Consider the following 26,509-nt stretch of genomic DNA (forward strand, 5'->3'; position numbering starts at 1 on the left):
CACTGAGGCAACAGCAAGGGGTCCGAGTAGGCACAAGCATCGTCTGGCCAACAGCTCACTTCCAAAGGACAACAAAAGTCACTGAAAACCAAATCCAACATTTGCTGAGTTTGCTTGATTTACCTAAGGGATTACGTTCGTAGGTTATCTGCAAAAAAACTAATTTAACAACTTTTATTCCCAGGAACTGGGTGCGACGAGAGCCCCAGCTGACTGACAGCCACCTAGTCTTCTCCTGAACACCCACTCGTCCGGTGGGGCGGAGTGTGGAAAAAACGAGTCCCATCATAGTCTCTCCCGTGAAATAATACCTAAACCAAGAGGCAGCGTTACTCTGCATTACCGGGGTGACTCAGACCAAGGAACAACTACGGCGACAAGCGAGCCTGCACACCCAGGCTAACAGTTAGGCAAATTCTAACCTAGCACGAAACCGAGTTAGCTCATGAAGAAAACGATCCACACCGAGGCCCGTAAAACACGCACACACAGAAAGACACGCGCTCTGTTTTGGCATCAAAACTCTGCATAGATCAAAGACTCGCTTCAGGTGCCAGAGCCTTCAGGTGCCAGCCTCCAGCCCAGGGCTCCTGCCCGCTGCCGGCCACCGAGCAAAGGCTTCGGGAGCAAGGAAGGTGAGAGATCTTAAAGTGAAGAGTCTGCGACACACACACGTACACACACGTATATATATTAGAAACTATGCAAACTAGAGACTCTACAGGTTCTTACTTTAAGTCCATTTCCGAAATGCATTTTAAGTGCAAGTTGTGCTTTTTCATGTGCTTGTGCTGCCACTATCACCATTCAGCTGCCTGCCAGTGCTGCGTTTGCTTCCACACAAAGCCAGCCAGGGAAGAAGCACCCCGCACACCACTTCACCAGCGGGTAAAATCTTCCAACTGCTTTTAAGACCGGCATGACAAAACCAGGGCTTACAGATGCTTAGCCACCACGCGAGCACCTTCCATCCATCGCTGGTAGGGATGCTGCAGAAGGCAGCACCGCCGCCACCAGCTCTCGGTACTGCTGCGGAAACTGCGTGGGGGTTATAGCTACGAAGGCCCCTTCACGTCAGCAGGCTGGATCTCCAGGACTGAATTTCGGTATCTAAAAGATGGCAACGGAGAGCGGAAAGCACAACAGAGTCTCACATATTTCAACAGCATTGCAGGGGAAAAAACCCACCTTGCATTTTTAAACAATTTATTGCATAATGTCATGATATGTGACTAGATACACTTCAGGCTACAGTGAGGACAAAAATCTCTAAAACCTTAAGTACTGGTGATACTGCGTTATGAAAAGGAAAAGAACGGCAGCACTTTGTTAGAATCAATACAAATTAACACATCTGGGCTTTTGTTTTGCCTTTTACGAAACAAAGAGTCTAAACTGCGAAATAGCTAAACCCTAAATGATGGAAAATGCTGGGATGTCACATTTGCCTTCTTCCATCCAAAAGTCTCCAAGACACTTTGTTGACACGCTGTTACATGAATGCAAGTTATTGCAAAGACAACAAGTTAAGTGTCCCTGTATTTCTTGATTTGTGTAAGTCACGAGATGTTAGGCTAAGTCCTGTCCCCTTTTTCTAGCAAAGCCGGGGGGAGGGGGGCAAACTCCTCCAGATCACTTCTGGGGCTCAATCATTATTCCACAGGTGAAAAGACAACATATAGAAGAACTTCACATAAAACAGTTCCCTCATATATATTTTTAAAACATTAAGATAGTGCAACTTTTTAAAACACATTTATCACAACACAAATTAATTTCTTGCATTCATCTAAGTTCTCAACTTTATACCTTGGCACACAAAACAGGAATTTTGATTCATATTTAAAAAAAATGCACGCCCTGGGAGAAAAAAAAAAAAGCTAACTGGCCAATTCTTCCCCCATTTATCTAGCAAAACCTTCTTCTTCTTTCTGCCATTCAGTGAGTATAAAACAGGCTACACCAGCCTCATTTCTGTGCTAAGTTTACTTTTAGAATTAAATAATTGAAATAGTTTATTAAAAAAAAATAATATATCCCCCCCCCCCCTCCCCTGAAACACTGCTTGTAGACAAACTGAATGGAAGTTTGTATTTCTTTCGATCTGCTTTGCATGCAATTCCCCTGAAAGGAATCAGAAACAAAGAACTGGTTTGCACGTTTGGTTTTACTAAGTTGTACCACGTGAAATGTAACAACATTGTGCACCGGAGCACGGGGGTCTTCCTCCGCCGCCCTGCTTGGATCTCGTCTTCAGTTCAAATGCACCTGGGAGAGTGACTCAGACCAGGTTCCCTGGTTTCCGGTCCTGGCCTTTGCTGGGGACAATTGTGCTCTCTGAATTGTTCTGCTGAAACTGAAGTCTGCTCCCCCTCTGCGAGGGAGGAGGCGCGTTGCTGTGCTGGTGATGGAAAAAAGAGGAGCCTGGGTAGTGCCCCATGACCTCGCTGTACGTCGGGGGCGGTCCTTCCATCCTTCCATTACTGCTGTAGTTGGTTGCACTTATGCCCGAATTGCTGCTTGGTGGGCAGGGGCCCCCATTGTACATCGAGATGTCTATCAAGTCGCTATCAAAAATGGTTCGGTTGGGCGGCGCCCTGACGGATTCCCGGTTGAGCTCCATCTGCTGCTCTGGGTCCCGGAGCTGCAGGGTGCACGGGCCTTGGTACGGCGGCGGCTCTTCCCCGTCCGAGAGGGAAATGGTCGGAGGAAGGTCGATCTCATGCTGCATGTAAGGGTAAGTGGGCTGGAAGCGACTGAAACGGTCCCGCTGCATAAAGGATGGGGCGGTAAACCTGTCCCTGGACCTTGGAGCATACATAATCTGCAACGGGAAGAGAGAGACACGTGGCTGAGCAAAGCACTGCGGGTCCTCCGTATTTGAGAGGAACTGGTAAAATGGAAAGTGCTTCTCTCTGTCGCCTATCTTAGAGGTTTAATCCAGCAGATATTGTGCTCCCACGTGCGTGCGCGTGAAAAAAGGGGTAGGAGTTGCAGGAAGGATCAACGCAAGATATTTGAGAGCAGTTTCACAAAGGAAGGCCGAGATCCTACACGGCTCCTTCTGACATTACAGCATGCAGAGCCGAGATTAGACAATTCTGCTGCTGTACAGAGGAAACACTTGAAATTATTTCTCTCTAATCTTCACAATTAATTAGTTCTGAGGAAATGAAATGTCCCAATGCTGAACTTCAGCTGCAGCTCGAGCCTCCCCCTCCTACTCCGAGTTAATGCAACCCCCCACATTATCAAAGAATTCAGATGGCCGTTTTAAGTACATTTTGTGAAGGTCCAGCATATCTCACGCCTTCACTACAAGAGCAGATCAGGTGTCCTCCGCCCCGCCTCAGTTCTCAGCCAGACCTCAGCCTCCAGGGGGGACTTCTGCTCTGGGAGCGGAAAAAATGTCTCTGGCGTGTTAAGCACTGGGGAAGGTCGGGATTTACAAGAGGAAGTGTTTGAGATACTCTGTGAGGAGCTATTGCTTTTCACTTGGTCTATTCCAAATCTGGACAGACACACCAGCTTCTTAGACCCAGATCTATCAAGTTGCTCTTTTCATTTCAGGGTCCACGCAGGGTCTTCATCCCCTGACCCCACAAACGCAGCGTCAGTTACCACAAAGTTTCAGTTTGACACAGGAGAGCTGTGCCACCACTCAGGACAATGAGTGGCAACGTCTGTGGCTAGCCAGAAGACAGGAAACACTGACGACAGAGAACATGCTGTAAATTCAGGAAAAATACAGGGGGAAGAGCAACAGGCCTCCCAGATTCCACGGAAAACTCAAATTACCAAGCCACTGCATGACACTTATCTGTGAATACCTACTGTGCTACAGGGAGCTGCTGATGGAGATGAGGCATTGGGTAGCTAGAACTTCAATCTTTTAATTAAAAAAGTCTTAGACATTTACTGAATGGGAATTGAGACAGGCTCAGTTGTCCACATGAATCTGGCTCTTGACCTACACTGAAAAGGCTTCTTTACTTAACAGATGTATGTTTTGAGAGGAGGCGAATATACATAACGAAAAGGAGGAAAGCACATCGCCAAAGATAGTAAGAAATCTGACTTTACCTCTGAAGCACCCTGGCGCGATACCAAGCTTTCCGAAGGCCACAAGCACCCTTCCTGAAATGTAGAAGAAAACAAATGAGAGAAATCAATAGATCGCACAACAATGTTAACTCGATGCCAAAACTCTTATGAGTAATCAGCTTCTAACGACTGGTTATCTACACCTGGAGAAGTCCCACTCCTTCCTTTTGAGAACTAGAACAACCAGCAGCTCCGCCTCCGATCAAGCCGAGCTCGGCGTGTTGGTAGGGTGCTGAGGTGCCTGGCAGCACGCGGGGACAGCAGGAGGCAGTTCAGCCCTTGTGTGCTGAGCTGGTACCCGTCACCTCCCAGCCGGCGGTGAGGCCACGTCAGCAAGGGCTGCAGGTACGACGAGGCTTGTCTTGGCGGCGAGGATCCAGATTACACGCGGGAGTCAGAACAGTTCACAACAAAACCTGACGTCTGTAACGCCGGTGAAGTGACGTTCACTCTAAACCCAGGAAAATCCTGGTCAAACCCGTCCCTTGCCTAATTCCCTGCGGTAATGAAACAGCCGAGGTTTCAGCCACCAGTTCCCCCCTTCAGCCACTTCCCCAGCCACCTTCTCAGGCCACAGTATTTTCTATCTCATGCCCTCAAAGTCTGTTCTGATACCATACCAACGCCCAGGGCACAATAAAAGGGCAAAGAAAGTATTGTCACTATGGGAAAACAGCTTCAGGTATAGTTTTTTCTTCTCAATTTTTTAGAGTCACAATAACTACTGAATTAATTTATCTTATTGGAAAATTTCAAAGCTGAAAAGGACACATCAGAGAGACTATAAAGGACAGAATTGATTTTTTTTCTTCACTAAGACTGTAATTATCTGGTCATGAGCATTGTCTTGGTGCTAAGTAAAGTTTCATGATGTTACAGACAAGAAATTTCAGGAACAGGAAAGAAAATGCATACTGCCCCCAAAAGCATTACCCTGTATAGACTACCCTCAATCCTACTGTACCACTTTTTCTCACCATAGCGTCTTTGAACATACTTCAGATGTAAAAATAGACCTAACTAGATGTTCAGCATGGCACTCAGAGACCAAAAGCCGTCTGTGATCTCGTCAGGAGAGTCCAGCACAGAGGAAAGCTGCTCTAAGAGGAATCTCCCACAGGATTCAGCTGTTAAGGGAAATGCTTCAAATAACAAAGCTGGTCAATCACTTCTCTTCTGTAGCTTCAGAGAGCAGATATAGAAGGCTGACAATTGCAATTATTTACAACTTCCTTTTGCAAGTGTCCCCACTCACAAAGGCCTGATATAAAGGACAAATCCTGGGTAGGTTCGTATGCTTCAGTGGCTATATGAGATTTTGTCAACTGCAGAAATTATAACTGTATAACTGTAGTGGTTCAAATTATGAGTATCCACCTTCCTTTCCACCTCTCCAACAGCCAGATGCCCTCATTTTGAAATACCTGAGGTAGTATTTGCACAATTAAAGACAAGCAAGTTATCAGTAGCTGGCCAAACAGGCTCCAACTTTGTGGCAGTGAAGTAAAATCTATTAGTCAAAGCTAAAGTGCCCAATTAACAGCCCACGAACTACATACATGTCCCGTGCCGCCCAACAGCAGGTTCCTTCAAGCGATGGCTTACAATAGGGTAGTGTGTAGCTGCTCCCCACGCCGAGGGGGAGCGGGACCTGCACGCTGTGCCTCGGCGCCCAGACCTAAGAACCAGCCCTGGAACCAGCAGCATCTACCAGCAGCAGCCTGACAGAAGACTGGAGTTGCTGCGTACTTCTGAGATCCTTAGGATGCAAGGGTGTGTAAAACACGGCCTCTGTGACGGTGTGTCCTACAGCCCACCTGTGTCCTACGCTACCACCTTCCCAGAGGTTTTCTGGGGAACGACCAGCAGGCTGAGTAAGTCATTTGGCAACAGCCAACCCCAGTAAGATCTCCCTCCCATGAGCCAGACAAACTCCCCAGGCAGATGGCTGGTAGCACGTGCTTGGCACGTCCGTGTTTTGAAATCACCGGGCTCACACTCCACGCACAGACCCACCTGACACTAATATCCAGGCTGGCCCAGCCCCGTGGTGGGGGAGGCTCCCATCACCACGGCAATAAGCCGAGGCCAACTGACCCAATGTAAGAAGAGGCACTGCACTCTTACTGTGATTCTTTCTTAATGCATGCACAAGTCTTAAAATCAACAGCGAGAGAGGCAAGGAGAAAGGAAAGGAGCTGGCAGGCACCTGTGCCTCCAGCACTCAGCTGTAAAGGAATCCTTGAATCCTGGTAGGAAAAGAACTTTTTGTACAGTGACTTGCACTGAGCAAGGGCTCTCCTACACTGAAAGGAGAGGAGAGCAAGATGACAATATGGCAAGAAAATGACAGACGGGGGACAGACAACAAACAACATGCCAATGCTTAATTATGAATGGTTCTGTGGGGTTCATATTTATATATTTGAAGGACAGTACAAAACAGGAAAATTATTTATGCTTAATATCATGTCCAACAGCTAACAGAAAAACTGGGAAACCAATAAAAACACATTGAAGCACTTTGCTGAATCTTGCTCTGAAATGCTACAGAAGTTTTCTGATCTTTGCCTTCCATAAACACACTCCCTCCCTCCATGGGGTGGCATCTGTCTGAACAAGAGAATTGCATGCAAACAAGCATCTGCCCCATCTTGCCAATTCTGGCCTTTTCAGCCATCCTACCTTCCTGGAATCATTGCACCCACCACAGCAGATTTATTATCTGCCTTCCTCAAGTCTCCACCCAAGGAAAATCGTCTGTCCCGACACCAGGCAGGATGGTTTTTTTTTATATAGGTCATACATCATGTACCTGCTTCTTGTGTGTACCTGGTAGCCTTGGCCCATTCAACTTGCTCCTTCTTAGGCTACAAGTCTGCAAGCGTGAGCTTGAATATTTATAAGCGCCATGGAGGGAAAGCCCATGCGTTCATTCCCTGTGTTGTAATCGTTTTTAACGCGGCTAGGTTCTGGAATGAAAAAGGGTATGAGTCTCCATGGTAAATCCCAGCTCCTACAAATAACGCCAGAGCAAGCAAAATCTGACGGCTGCAGCTACGTCTTTTGCTGACCCTAGCTGTTCCTGGGTTTCATGACAACTTACAGAAATAAATGTTGTGATTAGGTTTTGAAATAACAGCGTCATTTAATAAATCCAGCTGGGCGATTACTTAATTATCTTGTGGTAATGATCATTTACGTCAATGTTTAGAACTTAGGAGACTGGATAAACCCACGATAACGTGCTTAATTTATATTTTACGAAGATTTATAGCCTCTAGAATCAAACAGTTTAGGAAGATGACTTTCTAAGGCCACTTTTAATCACTGAGCCTCCTGGAGCATACGTTGTCATCCAACCTCCATGGTTCAGCATCTGCACATTGACAGATGGGAGGAAAGAAACTTACTGGAAGATTTTTTAATTCAGGATTAATTTCAGGTAAGAATGTACGCTCAGTAAGAAAAACTCCTCAAACTGTAATGAAGCAAGACAAACCCATACAATCACAAATTTGCTTATTTACTGACTCCCTTAAGGAGATTTTCAGTTTTTGTTTTTTTTTTTTTCCACTTTTTACTTTTTGACAATTAGAACTCTGCCTGAAATGGTACTTCCTGGGAACAAGTCAGTTTTTCACTCTCTGAAATGCAGTTATGGGTATTAAGAAGGTCCCTCTCTTCCCCCTAACTAAATTCAAATTTTACATATACAATTTTACACACATACATATAAAATAATACCCCTATCTCTTTTTTGCAGCTGAAGTGTTTCAAATGGCAGTGCAGTTTCCGATTTTGGCCCTAGGTGGCAGTGATATATTACAGCACATTTAATCAGTGCCTTACTCGAGGAACACACACAGGTCCGTTCCTCCCTGCCCTGCCTGTTCTCAAGTTGATGCAGAGCATCGCAGCTCTGAAGATCACAACACTTCCCCTCCCAAACACAAGCAAGGCAAAACTACTGCCTTGTCCCTAACAGAACAACAAGAGCAAGACTGCTCCTTCCTTTATAAGCTTTTTTTTCCCCAAGGGCAGGAAAGGTTACAGCATCTTGCAGAATGGCACACTACCAACAAGAAGTTCAAGAGAGATAATTATGGAGAGAGTCAGAACTCTCACTCTTATTCTGCCTCCTGACATTTACAGCGGTTATTTCTGTTACTTGATGCTTTAAAGTCTTTACTTCCCCAAGCTCACAGCACTTTGCCACCTGAAGTAATCTTCATTTCATGGAAGTGGAGGAAATACGCATTATTATGCTTCCTCCTTGATTTGGAGATGAAGCAAGCTGCCCAAGGTGACACGCTGAGTCAGTAGCCACCAGGAGCCGGCGCTCCTCGCTTCTAGCCCTACCTGCAGACTGATGATGCTGCCCTTATTAAAGCTGTTCTGGCTTTTTTGTGGTGGACTTCAAAGAGCAGCAGCCAGCACACGCTGTCCCTCCTGGCAGGCAGAAGGAGAACACGGTGCGCGTCCCAGACGTTCCTGTGAGCTGATGCCTGGTGCAAGGGAAGAAGTCTGGCCAAGCAGGGTGTTCTCACCACCTACGCTCCCTCCTGGCCACCGACTGGGCTCTTGTTGACACCGGGGTTTTCTTTCCTTTGCACGGTTCGGTAAGAAAATGAGAACGGGTGGGTCGGGCATGTCAGCAGGGAGCAGAAGCAGCAGTGCTAACGCTGGTGGGGCAACAGGCAAGACAAACATTTGCCATCTCCAACAAACCCACGTAGCTGGCAACACTGCCGAGTATTTTCTCTCGCCCTCCTGCTTTTCCACTTTCCTTCTGAAAGAGCTGTCCTGGGCAAGAGCACGGCGCTTTTACAGCCGTGCTGCTGGATCTCAGCACTATCAATGCCAGTCCCATCGCAAGCTGAGCAGCCCTAGCGGCGACGCTGCCCCCATTTGGGAGGCAGGGACACGGGAGCTGGTCGGGGCACGCATCCTGCGTGATGGACATGGGCGCTCCGCTGCCAGGAGCGGGACTGGGGCAGCCCAAGCATCTGGTACTCCTTCAACATCGATTTGTAAGAGAACAAGACGTAAAGAGTGAAGCCGCCAGGATGGGAAGAAGGAATCAATTTAGCAACATCAGAAGCTCATTAAGCGCCTCCCTGCAAGTCACTTTGTTAATCAGCTTTCCCTCTGCATCCCCCTGGAAATCACGGGTGATGACACCCCGAGTTAATCACCAGAAAGCAAGATTTATCTTGGTTTTGTCCCGGCGAGGAAAAGACTGCGCTGACAGCCGCACGTACCTCCCCTGGGACGCCAGACGGTCGTACCCCACGCACAGACGCGCCGCTCTGGGGCTGCCACACGGCTCCATCCCGAAGCCCTTGGCGCTGCCGGATACATCCCCGTTCCCAGTGGAGAGGAGGCGCTTCTCCAGCGCCGGAGCCCCGACCCCCTTCCCGGCCCTCTCCACCCCGCACAGCCTTTGGTTCCCCCTCGGCGCCACGTGCCAAACGCCGGTGGCTTGGCCAGCAGGGGGAAATGTTCAATGTTCTATGCAGCGAGACACAGACACCGCTCAGTACCACACGTCCTCACTTCGGGTCGCCACTCAGGCCAGCACAGCTGGCGCTCAGCTCACAGTTGTCTCCCCCAGACCCATATTTCTGCTGATATTACAACCGTGGTTAAATTCTGCCAAACAAACATCGTGTGTTTGAAGGGTTTGTATGTTTTAATATCCACACCAGGAGATGGGGGGCTTGCCCTGGGAGGTGAAGGAGCATCCTCAGCAGCACCACGACAGGAAAACCCAGTATTTCTGAGCCCTCAAGAGACTGCTGTGTCCCAGCTGTGGGGCTGTTTAAGGCCTCAGCACACTAGTCACGGTAATAAAATACAGACAGACCAGGGAAAAGACTGGAAGGTGGTAAGACCCCAGAAGGGATAAAAAGGAGGGGAAAACAGAAAAGAAAAAATAAAAATTTTAAATGGAACTGATGGGCACGCAGAAAAGCACAGTTACAGAACAAGAACGCAACAACTGCATTTCAGCATGCATTTGTTGAAAACCAACTCGCAGATTTTCTGGGACCAGCCTCTTTTCTGCCCTTCGAGTGTTGCTCACACTTGGGCTTCTAGAGGTATTTCATCTTCTTTTTAATACCCTGATTTCTGGACAATGAGAATTTCAACCTCTAGGCCTTTTTTTTTTTAAAAAAAAAAAAAAACAAGAAGGAAGTTCAGCCAGATGAAGGAGAAACCCACGAGCACGTAAGCACATGTTGCATTTCATTATTTCAGAGCCCTGACCCCACAAGTTTTACAGGTGTGAGGCTGGCAATAAAGGCAGTAGAGAATTCACCCGTTCATTTCTGTTGCACTTGTAAAAAGAAGCAGAATAAATGAGATTGGCAGTGGCTGAGCTGGTCTTCAGGGCGGCTGCAGCTCAGCTGTTGGAGGGCACCCTCATCCAGAAACAGGACAGGCTTGAGGAAAAGGCACACAGCTGAACGCAGCACAGGCATGAAGGGAGACAGAAACAAAACAAAAACAACAACAAAAAAGGCCCATCTGAATAAGAAAGGGCAGATCCTGTCTCTGGCTACGCCTCTGCAACCTCGGTCAGGCGAGGGGTGGTTTCTCTTCATAGTTCCCTGCAGGAACCAGCTAGTTCATTTACTGGTTTTGTTTAAAAAATACTGCTGAACTTCCCGTTTTCGTTCACCATTTCTCTACCGACAAAAGGCCTGAGTCAGAATGACATTCCCTCTACGCATTAGTGGTTAATAGACATTTAAATCCATTTTCAGAGTCTGCACACCACAAAAGACCTGTTCCCTTGGAAGAAAACCCACCTCCCATCAGCACTCGCATGCGGACGGAGGCCTGCCTGGTTAAAAGGCAGGTGTATTTTACAAGGTACAACCTACCCTGCGCCTTACAGCGCACGCTGCCTGTTCGCCTTGTCCAATCCACTGTGCTTCGGACAGCACGACTGGACTGCTCATTTCCAGTTTCACATCACCAACCAAACGCCTCCATTCCCTGCTCCTCACGCACTGTGCACCGCTTCTACGGTTTGCGCTGCAAACAGAGCACGGCTAGTTTCCACCAGACTTTCCTTCTGATGTCTAAGATAAAGGAAAATTCAAAAGTATTTGATGTCTGACCTCAGAGACTGCCAAAGGTCTCTTCCCCGCATATATGACCTTTTTTTAAGGTATGGCTTCGGCTTATCAGAAGCCAAGATGAGTAACAGCGATGACAAACCCACATCAGACAGTTTCCGGAAGAATTAGTAACCACTTCTTGCCAACCGATTACCAATTCCCACAAAGTCCTCACTTGACTGTCACCATCGATACTTACAAGGGTGCCATCAAACCGAAACTGAGTCAGTGTTTTAAAGATGATTTAAGAGCAGTTTTGGATACTAAAGCGGCTCCCGAGTCCCCAGTGTCAAATCCGACGTCCTTATTTGCAAGGAGATGATGTTTCCTCCCTGACTTCCAAGAGAGAAGGCGCCGTTCACTCTAATAACAGACCATACTAACGAACCGTACACAGGAAATAATGGGTTTCCTCATGCATTTGACAGCTCGCTGCCATTTTAAAAGATTTGTGAAGATGAAAATGTGTTTCCTTTATCTCAAATCATGTCATTTTAGCTACTTGTAGCAATTATAGTTAACACTTTTCAGACAGAAGTGTGGTTCTTGAATTAGTGTGTCCATTTCAAAAAAACTCTCAAATTAATCTAGTCAATTTTTCCAGCCCAGAAGTCCACAAGGTTACGGTTTCGCAAGCTGTAGTTTCATCTGTAACTAAATTAGAGCTCGACACTCCTGGTTACCAGAACGATGGGCACCAAGGCTGCCTCCTCCCGAGGAGACGGCTCCTCTCTTTCCACCGCAGCCTCCAAGGTGTAAGAGTTAGTCACCTCAGCGAAAGTTGTTAAAAAGCAACTGGTTTTCAGCCAGATTAGCTCCCTGAAGCACCTCATCACGTCCCTGTGATACGGAGCCCAAAGAAGGAGGTTGAAACACACAACCAGGATGGAAAGAAGGGTAAGACGGTGGACTGAAGAGTGGTTTAAACTATCATGGGACTGTGCCTTCCAGTTACAATCTCTTTTTTTTCTTTTTTGACAGCAGTAAAAACAACCAGGTTGCCAGGAATTCAATCCAGGATTCAAAGCATCAAAAAGCTACACCCAGCGCATCCCACCCAGCAAACTTCTGGCTCCCGAGGCAAGTTACGAGCCCCTTTACTGCTGGGTTGACTTGGGACAGCCTTGGAAAATCTAGATGGAGATTAAGCCTTAAGCCTCTGGCTCCCTAACAGGACATCTTAGCCACTCCAGGCCCCTGAGAAGGATCACTTTCCTAGCATTTTCTTGCTGCTCGAATTAAACATAAACACGGCGTTCTCCTGGGCAGCTACTGGTCTAGTGTTTTGGATCCAGCAAACTGTCACTGCAGCTTCACAGAGCAGTAATAGTGGTAAAACTCCAAGATATTAGTAAATATCTGAAAAGTCACAACACAAATGTCAGTTCTTCATACCCCAGGTGATCCCCATTTAATCCCCTTCCATTTCCCCTCATGCCACAGCAACAGCAGCGAACAGGATGCCACACCTGAACTTCCAAACACAAAATGAAAACACGCTACGTAGAGCATAGCAGGGCCTAAGAATACTCAAAGGCAGTAAATTTTAAATTTACACTCTAATTTTTTCCACTGACAAATCCAATGACAGTACTGAAACTAACATTGGAAGTTTTTCAAAGAGTTGTGCGTATCAGAGCTTCTCTGCAGGCTTGGATGCAGACGAGTACAGCAGGAGGGAAAGGGATTTGGTAGAAGGGTTTGTACTCACCGTCTGCAAAGTTTCTTCCTGTCTTCTGCTTTGGCTCTGCCGGTTGATAAAAGAGCGTGTCGAGAGTTTGTAATGGTTCAACAAGCAGATGATCACTACCACCATAACAGTTATAACCACAATTATAATGATGATTTGAACAAACTCCAGTTCAGCTAAAACAAAGAAGAGAAAAAGAAAAAAAAGTCAGTCACAGACAGAATGTAATTCATCAAAGGAATAGCCCGAAAACACTCGGTATTTCATCAGAATTGATGCCGTCCACTTTGCAAAGTTTTGCAAAGAAAATGATGTCCTAAAAAGTATGAAATGTTTCACTTTTTGGCATTGCTAATCAATCGGTATGAGTGACTGCAGGTCTAAGTTGAGAAACTTCTGGGTGATCCTCCATCAATTCCTTTACAGGTAATAAATTCTTCAGCATAAACAATTCCGTTGGGTAACAAAAAACAGAACTTATTTTAAAAGCCACCTGCGACACCAGTAGAGGCCAGAGGGCTCTATAAGCTTCAAAGCAGAAGTCACTGAGAGAGGACTCGGGACACTGTATCTAGTGCTTCAATGATTGCTATTCGGCTGCTGGACTCAAACAACAAAACAAAAAAAGATCAGGAAGACTACAGCCGGGAAAACTTTTCTTAATTTTTATCAGCTAAATCGTGTGAAGACCTAAGTCAAGCTGCAAACAGCCTTTTTCTCCTTTTGGACCTACACCAAGTGCCTTCTTTAATTACTTACTTCTCTCCAACTAGAGTAAAATTAACTTCTCTAGGACACTCCCATTCAGCTAAGCGTCTAAAAAAAGAGTTCTGGTACTCAAAACCAAGACATGTTCCACCATGGCTAAAAAGAAACCAGGGTCTTAGCTGTCGCAAGAGATACGATTACAATTAGCGCCGTCAGAGCCCATCACCTTATCAAAGGTCCCCCCCATGCACAAATACTGAGTATATTTAGAAATGAGTCGCTCGCAGCCACTCTTGCACCCTTCCAGCTCTACTGGAGCAGCACGCATGAGCAATGTAAGGGAAGAAATTGCCCTTTGGAAGTTACAGTCATAGATATTTCTATGGAAACTGTGCTGCTCGCCGGGGATGCTCTCATCTTGAGAGACAACTCCAGGCAATGGGAGGAGGTCTCTGGTTGTCACGCAGGTAAGAAGCAAAGCAGCAGCAGGAGTTGCTCGGTTCTCAGCACTTTGCAGAAACGACCCTACTTTTGAGCACCAAAACATGAATTTGAGGGAACCGATATCAAATTCCTTCCTCTCAAAAGCCAACGAGAAAAGAAAAATACCAGAGAAAAAAAAAAGAATAATAAAGCCAAAGCAAACATCAGAGAAACAAGCTTGTTCTCTCTTATCTCCTGCATTTGTAGTCATCCTCACCCTCCTGTGCAATACCAGTAGCTGAAGCTTACGCAAACACAACTATGAAGCCAAGCTAGAAAAATGTCCTTCACGCACAAAATGCGAAACCACCTGTGGCGGAGCTAAAGGAAACCCCAAGGCGGTTTCATTATTCTCGGACTCCTTTCAAACGCTGTGACCACCACCACTTACAGATATTTCCTTAGTCAGCACTTTGCTCTGCTTTTGCCATCGGCCCCGTATCAGCAACGGCCACTTTTTTTCCCTGAGTCACTTGAGATGTCACCACCAAGAGATCCAAAGGCAGGAAGCACGAGAATCAATCAAAAGCAACCCCCCAAAACAGCGTTGAACTACAAAATAATTTTCTCCTGGCTCAAAAGCACAGAATACAGGCTTGCCACAGCCAACAACCGCTGCAATTCAGATTTCTCTGGCTACTGAGTACCAAAGAGCTTCTGTACCCCAAACCCTTTTTTTCCCCGGCTTGGGTCCACGCAATACTTCAGACTGGAAGTTGAGAGACTGTTGCTAAAGGGCAACATGCAAAGCGAGCAATGTTGATTTAGGCTTTCCTAGAATGCAAAGATCACTGGAATGACATGTTGCTTCTGTATCTGCCAAGGGCAGAGTCTTCTAAATTTATCGAGGTCCCAGCGTTTCGGCAGTGGGGGACAGCACCTCTCCTTTGGAAATCAGGGCTCAGGGCTGTCAGCGTTTCCCTCCGGCGAGGGGAGGAATCACTTGGAGACGTTGGGCTAAAATGTGAACGTATATTGGAATCGCAGGAGGATTTTCCAAGTTCAGTGCTGCACTGCAAGCACGAAAACGCCACAAAGCATCCTGCTGATGTTCAGGAGGAGGGGAAGACGGCATTCACCCTCTTCTTCCTCCAGCCCGGTCCTCCCCCTAGTCACTAGGTTATTATTAGGAGAAGAGAAAGAGCAAAAGACACGAACAGAAGCCGTCTCTGTTTGCTGGCACCACTCAAGGCAATGGGAACAGCTTCTGACGGCTGCTGACACACACTTAGTCACTTGGGTCCCTCGCCCCCCCGCCGCACGTGTGCCGTGTATAACAGCCCTCGCAGCCCCGGCGCTACCTTCCAGAAACGTAGTTTTCCTAATAAGGGCTTTTTCCATAAATAAAGCTGGGGAGAAAGCAGGGGGAGGCCAGGGGGTTGGGGCAACGAGCCAGTTTTACCTCCCAGTGCCTGCTACATGCAGGCTGTGGCATTTACGCCAGGTTTCTTTTCCAGGGGGGAAATTTTTCCTCACAGACACACAGCACGAAAAAGGCAAGGGCAGAGTTAATGAAAACGCCTTCCAGGAAAAGTAAGGGAAAAAGAAAGCGGGGAAATGGCTTGTTATGCTATAGATATGCCCACGTCGTCCTATCAGTACCCCTATGCGAGGGGACGAGGAGCTCCTCACCGCCACCCGCAGCCACCCCCCGCCACCCAACGCCCCCCCCGCCTGCCCCACGGCGAGCCCCGGGGGGCTCTGCGCCCCCACACCCCCCCCTCACGCCCCCGCAGCCGCCAACCGAGCACGACCGGGGGTACCTCCGTCCGCCACCAGCTCCCTTAGCCGGGCATCCTTCCCCGCCGTGCCGTTAAGCCGCTCGGCGGCCATGCTCCCGGCCGGGCCCCGCATCACCCGCCCGCCCCGGGCTCCATGCGGCCGGGGGGAGCCGTGCGGGGGCCGCTCCGTGCCTCAGCCCGGCCCTGCCGCCGCCGCCGCCGCCGCCGCCTCTCCCGGCCCAGGGCAGCGGCGGGGCCCGGCCCCGGTTACCGGCCGCCGGCTGCCATGGGGCGGCGGGGAGCTGGGGGGGGGGGAGCCCCCGCTGCCCTCGGGTCGCGCCTAACCTGGTGAGCGGGCTTTGTCCGCGCGGGGGTAATTGGGGAAAATAAAAATAATAATTAGAAACGACGGGGAGAAAAAATAAGGTCCATCGCCGCCGCCGCCGCCGCCCCCATCCACCCACCCAGCCACCCAGCCACCCCCACGCGAGACCCGCGGGCAGCGTGAGCGAGCGAGGGGCAGGCGCGGAGGGTCGGGCAGCTTACCGCGCCGCTCCGCTCTTTAAGCCGCGGCCGCCCGGCGGAGCCTCCTCGCCTTCCTCCTCCTCTTCCTCCTCCCGCCGGCTCCGCTCCCTCCTCCTCCTCCTCCTTCTCCTCCTCCTCCTCTCCTCCCGCCCCCGCCCTGCCGGCGGCCCCGGCGCCGCTCGCCTGGGGGAGCCCGCGGGGAGCCGCGGCCGGAGGGGAGCGGGGCGGTGGGCACGGCGCGGGCGCGGGCACGGCGGGAGGCGGGGCGGCGGCGACCGCTCGCCCCAAAATGGTGGCCGCCCCCTCAGGCAGGGTGCTGCCCCCGCTGCCCCGCCGGGCTGCTCCCCCCCGGGGGAAGTTTAAAAAAAAAAAAAAAAAATAGAGGGGGAGGGGAAAGAAAAAATGCCAGGGATTTCGGGCTCCGGTTTCATGCGCGTCCTTGGCAAAACTCCCAGCGGCTGGCTTCCCTTTAACCCCTCTGCCTGCCCCGGCCCGGCCAAGGAGCCGCTTTTTCTGCCTGGTTTTCGGGCAGAGCAGTTCCCAAGCCCAGGGGCAGCCACAGAGCAGCGTGGTGGCTGGGACTTACAGGTGCCTCTGGCCGTGCCGGGTGCAGGAGCAGCGCAGAGCCCAGGAGCACCCGCTCCCCAGAGCAAGCGCAGTGATCACCCAACGCCCTCCACCTCACAGGTTTCCTCCCATACCTGCTTAACCCGCAGGGCCAGCCTTCCTCCGAGGTCCTCGTTATTTCTCCAGATCATGGAGATGGCCAAGCACTCAGCAAACACTCAGACCATGGGGCCATAGCCACTGCTCCCCACACACCTCACATCTGCAGACCAACCCCATGGACCAGTCTCAAAAAGACAACCCCTTGACTCAGAGTCAAGGAGAAAAAGCCAGGAGGAGAGAGGGCCTCAGAGAAGTGATCCCGCTTGGATGTTTAGAGTCTTCTCAGTTCTTGAAGGGCATTAACCCACAGCATAGAACAACTGCTTTGGCAAGTTCTCCGTGTAGAGAGACGGGTACGCTGCATAACCCACTCCTTTCCTACCTGCCAACATTTGTTTAATAAGATATTGTTGCACTGGTGCAGGCAGAGTGACTGAAAACTGGCTACAGACTGCTGTATCCGTAGGCGAAGCAAGTGCTAAGCATCCTCAGAGCAATGTTTGGCTCCTGACCTATTTGTTAAGAATTTATCATCAAGTTTCAAGTTTCAAGCCCTGTAGGAGCTGAACAACGGGGCAACAAGTGCCAGATATCCCATCAAAGCAGGTCCATGGGGACCTGCTTCCTTCTCGGATTGCCTGCCTTATCGCAGAGGTTTTACCCCGACCTAAAACCAGCACGGCCACACTGGAGAAAGAAAGGGCTGAAGCTCCCCAAGCAGGCTGCGGCATACCGAGTTGCAGCGCTCCTCCACAAACCATTACAAGTCTAGCATATTAATGATAAAGCCGAGGGCTGGTTAAACTGGGTAAGTTTTAGGTGAAATTTTATCAAGCCTATAATTGCTGTTCTGCCTCCTATCTCCTCCGTCTTGACTGTGGAAACAAAAAACTCATTCTGGAAGCCACAGGACCCAGACCTGCTTTTTTATTTTACTAATAGCAGAGATGGTAATCTCTGAAACAGAAGAAAACACGGTCAATCTTCAGTGACCAAAACTGGGCAGACACCATTTTGCAACATGACTTTCCCATTTACACTATTTATCCTTTTTTTTTTCCTCTGCTACTCTGCAGACATTAACAACTATACCAAAAGGTACTAAGCTGGTGAAGAGTAAGAGAAAAAACATGGCTTTGAAACTGGAAAATACGGGCGTGCTTCCCCCTGCTCGCTGCTAGCCTGTGTAGGTCACCCACCTGGGGAATCTGGGTGGTGTGGGGCTGGCCACAGACGAGCGGATCAGCTCTGATCTGAAATCGAATGGCTTGCTGCTCGCTGGGTGAGCGCACGAGGAAAGGAGGTGGGAAACAGTCGTGGTGGGACAGAGCGGGAGACCAGCAGAGCCCTTCTGGTGGGGGCTTGCGCCTGGGCTGGCTTCAAGCAACCGCAGACGTGCACGGTGACTTCCCATGCCCCCAGCTCTCAAGCTACCACCTCCTGGGGTAAATTTTCACCCTTTTGGTTAAATCTGGCGTTTACAGGTTAAGTTTGTCGGAAAAAGTTTCTGAGGAATGACACCACACCAGGAAAAGTAAAAGTGCCTTTCCCATTTGCGGTGAATTCAGGTAACTTACGTGCCCACACATGCACATCTAGATATATTATGTCATTGTGTTTAATGTGATTAGGTGCAAGGAACCAAACAGATGGGAGCAGCGTGGAGATTAGTGACGCAAGCGAGAAGAAGCAAGTTTTGGGGAGGGATTTAACGCAGAAGAGGAGAGTGTTGAAGGCCTCTGAATTAACTTGCTGTTAAAGCTGTTCTTTACTCTGCATTAATAGGAAGGATTGTGAAATTGATTTCTTTTTTTTTTTTTTCTTTTTTTTTTTTTTAATCACCCTTTGCAATCCTCAGTTAAAGATCAGCCTCCAAATCTTGTTTCCTAGAAAAACCCAGCAGTCCTTGATGCGCACAGCTAGCCACACAGCCCACATGCTCCATGTGCTGGCCACGCCTCCGGTAGGTTGTTTTCCTGTGCTGGACGCAGGGTTCAGTCCGGGACACAGAATTATAACATGCTGTTTGAAAAGTAATCACATTTCAGCCCTGACTATCCTCGCTTTGTTTACACTGGCGAGTGACACCATCTACTCGTGAGCTATCCCCACTGCAGGTCCACCCGTCCTCGCACAGGTAATTTACAACCGTCTCCTCCGGGAGGGTTAAATGTTGCCGTGCTGATCACACCCTGGCCCTGTTTAGCCTGGAGACCGCGCTGCTGGTACCTTCGATGCTCCCATGTCACTGCTGGAAAACAGGTACGGGATTTCCTAGCAATTCCTGATGCACAAGGAATGGGAAACTCTGGGCACGGGGTTGATGATCAGCACAGGCTGCTCAGACCACGGAAACAGCCCTACAAGGGACAAAGAAAACAGGTGGCCGAGACCCAGATTTCCAGGCAGGTACCCGTTATATTGAACACTGCTATACAGCAACTTCCAATTCTTTTAATCATTGACTACCTCAGTCCTCCAGTTAGCTCTATTAAAAACTTGGGAACCAAATCAGCCATGTTGAAAACACCACAACCCCTTCGGTCCTTCATTTTGATCGTATTTCATAGCTTTTGGCTTATTTTGAGCTCTAATCTAACCACTTGTTGTAGAAATGAGCCGTTTAGGTAAGAGAAAACAGTAAATTAAGGCAAGAAAGGGTCACAATGTTTTTGTTTTAATTCCATGGTTATTCAAAGTTATCCCAACAGCAACTGCAATGAAGTATCTGTACCGAGCTCTGCTGAGTCCCAATGGCTGTTTCCAAACAATTTTCAGCAAGTACAGGGAAAAATCATCCTTCATTTTATATATATATATATATATATGTATATATATGTTTTAGCCCATTCAAACAGGAGCTAGAGGAGATGCACTAAGGACCACATTAAAAAGCTGAGAGATCACATCATGCATTATCTTACCATAGGAACAGATGAAAGTTAAACGAGAGACAGAATTAGCATGGGTGCTAGAATCCATGCATATGCAAGAATCCACCTCCAGCACAAAACTGAAAGCCCTGTTGTAAATATATAGGTTGCTAAATAAGCTATTAGCAGTATTTTACACACAGAAAAGGAGCGTTCATTCTTCCAGGAAAGCCTGCTTCTCGGGGCTACAGAGAGTCTCCTGCCAGGTGGATTATTCAGTTCATAAATCTCGATTGCCAACAAACTCCCTGCCAGCCAGGAAAAGAAAACAATGGGCACTTGGCTTCAGATTAACAGGCTATCAAGATATTTCAGTGCTTTCTAAGGTGTAGGGACAGACTTCAAGAAGCTGTATGGTACAGAAACCCTTTCAGATCACAAGAAAACCCAGAAACTTTGGGTTTAAAAAAAAAAACAACACAACAAGTAAGGGCAAGACATAGAACCAAGACAAGAAGGGAAAACTGAACCAGGATAACAACAAAGTACAGAAAATACAAGTTGAATATGATGAGCTCTATTTTATTTCTGGCATTAATATAATCAGATGGTTTAGAGAGATGAAACTATGCCTCACTGATGTTGCAGTCTAGCGCCTGAAAGCAAAAATGAAGACAGGAACCTGGAAAAGTGGTATCCACAGAAATTTGGGGGAGAAAAAGAAGCAATATAATGCACTAATTGAGGTCAGTGATGCCAGAAACTGTTTTTAAAAGCCCACAATGCCGATACAAGCTAGTATAAACATTTAGAAGTGAGTAAGGGAAATACATTGGATACTGAAAAATGGGTCTATGAGCAAAATCAAGTAATTTGCTTCTTACGCTTTCATCCTATGGTTTTGTCATCGTTTGTCTTGCAGCATTTGCATACATGCTGTCTGGATGTGTAATCATAAGGGAAATTAACCCTGGATAACCCCATGCGGCAGCACGTTTACAGATTTTGCTGCAGAGAAAACAACTCCAGGAATAAAATTGGGGATGTTCAGACCATCGGAAATCAAGTGAGTCACACACATGATAGGTCTGAAGGATGGGAAAATCTCTTTATGAGAACAGGCCATTAAACATTACAATCGAGCATAAAATTGCTCTGCCACAGTATTTTGTTTTATTTGCATTGTTAAATTTCTTCTTCTAACAATAATGGATAGTTTATAGCACTAATGATTTATACAAAAGGAGCTGCGCAAATGAATCCCAAACGGGCAGCTTCTTTCCTAAGAATTGTAGACTCAGTTTCCTTCAGCGTGATCGCAAATCAGTGACTCACACAGATTTCGTATCTGCCTCGGGATACAGTGGCGCAGCTTCTAACGAGGCTTCATGATGGATTAAGGTCCTATGGTGCAAGAGAGGTGTAAAAACTTAAGCAAATTAAAAAAAGCATCCTGCATATCCACCAATTTCCATGGTGCAATAACCATAGATGCTTTGCCATTAACAACTGTTACCACTGAAACCTGTATGACTGTTTTACTAAGTGCATTACTTCTGTCTTAAATGAAAATACATTGTTTGTATACAGTTCATTTATGTCCATGCACCCAGACACATTTTTCCCTAGTAAATCAATATAATTGATCTGGAGAAGGGGTCACAGTTTAAGAGTATTTAAATTGGTCTGCAAAACACGTTCACTTCACTTGCAATACACCCCAAAAGAGGATGGGGACTGAGATTTTTAGCATGCACAATGATTGGGATTTGCTATGGCTTATTGCCCACCTTATGATATAACTGAGTGTCTTATTCCCAACCACCAGCACCCCAAAACTGTTAGTCAAGTCCCTTCAAATCAGAAGAGGAATATAAAACAACATTGGGATAGACTTAGATCCTATCTTTACAGCATTTCTTTGACCTCTGAGTCAACACGCAGATATTTGTGAACTCTCTCAATTCCAGCAGCTTTCAAGACGCCACCCAGTTTGCAGTACAGTCTTGAGAACTGACAACACTTGGAGTAAGAACCAGATCCAGTCAAGTCTTCTCAGGCCAGCAAAAGTGAGAACAACTGCGGGTATTATCTATTCAGCTCATGGGGAAGCATCAGGAAGCTCCTCATAGTGCACTTCTCTTCTGACTAATGGCCTGAGCGAGTGCAGACAGTAATCCTCACATAGGAGATGTGAGGCCGGAGACAGAGAGAAAGTCCACAGAGAATCCCGCGGTCTCGGGATGCTTCCTGCAGGTTTTCCATAACCACTTGGCAGCAGCCAGAAATGTGAAGTGGAAGGATATTGGGAAGTATCCGCGTGTGATCGCTGCTCTCGGTTGTGTGTTTTAACGTGCCATCACAGGCGTTCCTCAGCAAACAGCAGCGCTTCCCAACACATCATCTCAGAGAAAAGGGGGAATGAGGAGAGCGAGCTCCACGCCCGGTGGGAATCGCGTTCCTCACTGCTGCCTCTGAGAAGTACACCTTTGGGCAAACACCCAGCGAAATGACAACCGGGCGGCAGAAGCTACCAGGCTATTTTTACCAAAGCAGAGTGTTTCATTTTGTGTAAAGGCAATAAAAATTCATAAGATTCATGCTCTGCATTTAAAGAGAAAAGCTTGGTAATACAGCATGCAGACCACATGGTTTTTTAACATTACCATGAATGGTCCACATTCTTCAGCCTTCTGACATGTTCGCGGGGATGGTGTTTACACTGACTCGTTCATAGTACATCATAGCACATTTTAATGATTCAGTTCAGCTCTGACAAAAGGAAACATCTGCCATAATTTCTTCTTTCGTGAACTTTATCACGATTAAAAATCTGACGTTTCACCAGCCTGCGTGCCAAGCGAAAAGCACGCCAAGTTCGGCACTTCCCAATACATACAAATGCGTGCAGCATGAACAGCTAGTACCAACAGCACTAAGCCGTCACTGACTTGTCAGTTCCCACCACAAAAGAGAAAAAAGATCACAGTTTGTGGGCAATAATTTCATAATCTTGATCTGGTTTCCATATGACACAGTACAAGAGAGAGAAAGCAAAAAAAAAAAGAGAGAGAGAGAGAGAGAGAGAGAGAATGCTTCACAGCTCTGTGTGATGACAGCATTGGATTTCTATGTCTTGCCCTATTGCAGCCAGAAAAATATTAAAGCAGCATGTCAAAACTGGTGTAGCTTCTAAAAAAAACGATTTCCTAACATCACTTGATGGACAGCACCCTAGCAACGTGATAGGAAGCTGGAATCCACATCTCCTTCACACAAAATGAAGCCAGTCCCACCCAGGGCCGTGCCCGTTTTTGGAGGAGTCAGCGGCATCTCGCGCCTCGGCGCCTGTGCCCTGCCCCTCTCTGCGCCCGTGCAGCACTGCCACTGAGCACGACCTCACCGAGTCCAGCCACCACACGCCGTCTTGACGCCGGTGCCGTGTGAAATTTGGGCTGCTCGGCCACTTCCGACGACGACACGGAAGCTCCTGAATCACAAAGGTGCATTGTCCATGTCTGTCCAGCAGCACACAGGCAGGTGCCCTTCGCCAATGAGAAAAAGGCAGGCCCCAGACAGCTGCAATGGTGTTTTTCTGTGTGCGACAGCAAAAAGCAAAATTTGCTTGAAATCTCATCAGACACACTGGGAGCTGACAGCTAATGCATCTTACAGTCGGTTGGCTGGTATTTTTGGATGGCAGGCTGCGTTTCAAACTACTTCATCGCATGCTCCCACTCGGTAGGGCCGTACTGAGACTGCAGTGATTCACCAGCAGCCTTTTGGTGTAGTCCACTAACGGGATACTGTTACACCCCATTTGGGTGGGACACAACCTTCTGTATGAATTTCTTTGTTGAGCAAAATACCTGTTTTCAGGGTTACAGAAAAAATGCATTCTGCTGTGTCGTGTAAGATCGTGCACCCACACGCATGCACAGACAGTGGCAAAGGAGTACGAAGCACGTTGACCCATGCTCACTTCCACCCATGACCCGACGGGGGCTGCAAAAGGACTAATGCTTCACGTTTGACAAGATCGTATTTTTTAGTTAAAAAGCAAAGCACGGTTTTCACGTGTGATGCCCTGCCACCAAGACCCGCTTCGCGCGTTTGTGCAACAATCTGCAGGCAGCCTTGGCTGCTCACCCATTAGCTGGGGAATGAGGGGCAGCTTTACCCGCCGGGAGACAGGCTATTTTTACCACACTTAGGATGTGCTGTCACAACAGCAAATCCCAGTTGCAGATTTACCAAAAGCACTAAGGGGATTTGTCCAGGATTTCAGGACGCCCAGCATCCTCATCTGCATAATAGCTCCAAGCAGGCTTTTGGCCATTCACAAGTCCCAGACAGACGACCGGGGAGACTGTGTGGTGGTTTATGAGCACGGTGTACACGTGGCATGTGCGGGATCTGGGACGTGTCCGGGATCTGAAGCACGCTCTGGCCACCTGCACGCAGCGTCTCGTCCTCCCTGCACACCAGACTTCACTGAACACCTGCTTATATAGGTCATAAATATTATGATACGTGCACACCCCTGCTCCCGCCTGCATTGCCTGAGCACACCAGACCTCGAGGACGACACGTGCGAACTTGCTGTGGCAAAGACCCAGCCACGCCGCTCCTTCCCTCGGGCAGGGCAGCTTGTGCCTCCACATACGTCCTGTGCCACGGAAGCTATGGCACTTTCTCACTCTGGGCAGTATCTTCTGGGCCTAAAGGAGAGAGTTATCCCTACTTCCGGGTGAGCAGCTCAGCGTGAGGAGTTGTCCCCGTGCAGCACACAACATCCCAGAAGGTGCTGAGCCTCCGTCACCCACGGGTGAGCAGCTTCTCAACCAGGATTTCACCCATGTACCTGTTTTGAAATCAGACCTGGGAGATTAAATAAAGAAATGGAAATGTGCCTCCTGATCAGAAGAGCAAAGAACAAGATTTTAGCACAATGACGTTAACATCCTCTGTTTGACATACTGGTGCACGCTCAAGAGAAACCACGTCCTGAAGCATCAGTACGGCACAGGAGCCAATTCTCCTGTTGATGTGGTCTCGACCAAACGCGGTGCAAACTTGTAATTATCCACGCCACAAAGTTCACACCACACAGCAAGAGCTCCCTGGTCCACCTCTGTTCTGGAGGACCTGCTCCCCTCGCTGCCATCGGGTCACAAAATGTCCTTGCAGGAGAAAGCCCAGAGCGTCCCCGCTGGCTGGTAGGCGAAGGTGGAGAGCTGTTGCCATCCAGTGCTGAGCAAGCACAGAAAGGCTGAGCTGCTGCTGGTGCCTCAGCGGCCAGATTTCCCGACTTGGAAACTGCATGTCATTGTATTAGCGCAGTTTTGCTAAATTAATTAGAAAAGGCACACCCATTACAGCGCTCATCCTGTGTTGTTTTTTTTTAGCCACATCAAATACCTTCACCTTGCTGTCGATATGTGTAGTTTCTGTTTTACACACAGAAGACGGTGAGAAGGGAATTGCTCCAGCCAAGACCGTGCATATGAGGAGCATGAATCTGTCACTCAGCCCAAACTGGCTCTCAGCCTGGATCTATCCTTGTTTGGGCAGACTGCTTAGACATTTTGAATGCAAAAGGGCTGGGGCATTTTTCCTTTGTGCCCTCTCATATTTCCTGCTCTCAAAGCACGGACTGTAACTTTTTGTTCATTGTAGGTGTCTTCCTCAAAGCCAACTTCAGCCTGAATACCTCCAAAAAATTCGGGAAGGTGTTTTGCTTTGTTTTGTTTTTCACTTTTAGAGTCAAGAGTTGTGGTTCCAAGTGTTAAATCTCAGAACTTTGAGAGTCTGTTTTCTGCTTAAAAATAAAAATAAAAAAAAGAACTTTTTTTTTAAGTGTGACTTTACATCACGTAAAGAACTATCATTCCCAGTTTCCAGAATGTTCGTATTTTACCTTTTCTGCTGTATTTCTTCAGTTAATACTTTATAATTCTGCCTATAACGAAGTGGTTTTAGTTTCTCTATTGCTTACACGTTTTGCCATTTCTAACACGACAGTACTGTAACCCATTTGTTTTCTCAGTGCATCTTTCAGCATCACTTGTACTTCACAGTGCAGATGTCTAATTCAGATCAAGGCAGGCACTGCAGTATATTCTGTTCCAAAAGATATCCCCACCTCCTCATTTGTTTTGCAACATGGCTATCAAGGCATTAAGTAAATAACATAATAGTTAGCATATATCCATTGTTTTACATATTCAGAATGGTTTAGTGACGTTACTTAATTTCTTCACATGCTACCCCTGCGAAGTAGATAGAGAGGCAATCATTTTATATGGAAGGAAACCGAACAGCAGCTACAGAGCAAGTCAACAGCTAAACTGAATAATCCAATTGACAGCCCTTACTCGATTTCCAGAGACAGTATTAATCCCATTTATAAGGGAGAAACAAGCAAACAAAAAAAGTGCAGACCACCTTCTGCAAACAACCAAAACACAGACTAAACTTTAATCACTTCTTTTTCTCCATGAGCCTCGTTGCTTGATCCAAAGCCCAGGTTCTCTCCCCCAACAGTCACACACCCACACGGCTCACTGGTCAATGCAATCTTCAAAGTTTCCCATCTTGAAC

General features: G+C 47.7%; 1 protein-coding gene across 7 annotated transcripts in view; it reads right to left on the reverse strand.

Annotated features, from left to right (window-relative positions):
* Window positions 1-2,149: 2,149 nt before the first annotated feature.
* LDLRAD4 (low density lipoprotein receptor class A domain containing 4) overlaps window positions 2,150-26,509 on the reverse strand; it is a 281,143-nt gene continuing 256,783 nt past the window's right edge. For 3 of the 7 annotated variants that reach the window (XM_040549937.1, XM_040549935.1, XM_040549934.1), the window contains 3 exons: window positions 12,949-13,103; window positions 4,084-4,137; window positions 2,150-2,824 (listed from right to left, as the gene is read on the reverse strand). In XM_040549937.1, coding sequence (XP_040405871.1) covers window positions 2,282-2,824; window positions 4,084-4,137; window positions 12,949-13,103 — 752 coding nt within the window. In that variant the 3' untranslated portion in view covers window positions 2,150-2,281. Of the gene's footprint in view, window positions 2,825-4,083; window positions 4,138-12,948; window positions 13,104-14,509; window positions 15,517-15,881; window positions 16,037-16,184; window positions 16,205-16,385; window positions 16,609-26,509 lie in introns of those variants that run through there. The other 4 variants (XM_040549938.1, XM_040549940.1, XM_040549936.1 and 1 more) reach the window with 4 other exon arrangements.

This window comes from Cygnus olor, chromosome 2 (assembly GCF_009769625.2).
Source record: "Cygnus olor isolate bCygOlo1 chromosome 2, bCygOlo1.pri.v2, whole genome shotgun sequence".
Taxonomy (NCBI): Eukaryota; Metazoa; Chordata; class Aves; order Anseriformes; family Anatidae; genus Cygnus; species Cygnus olor.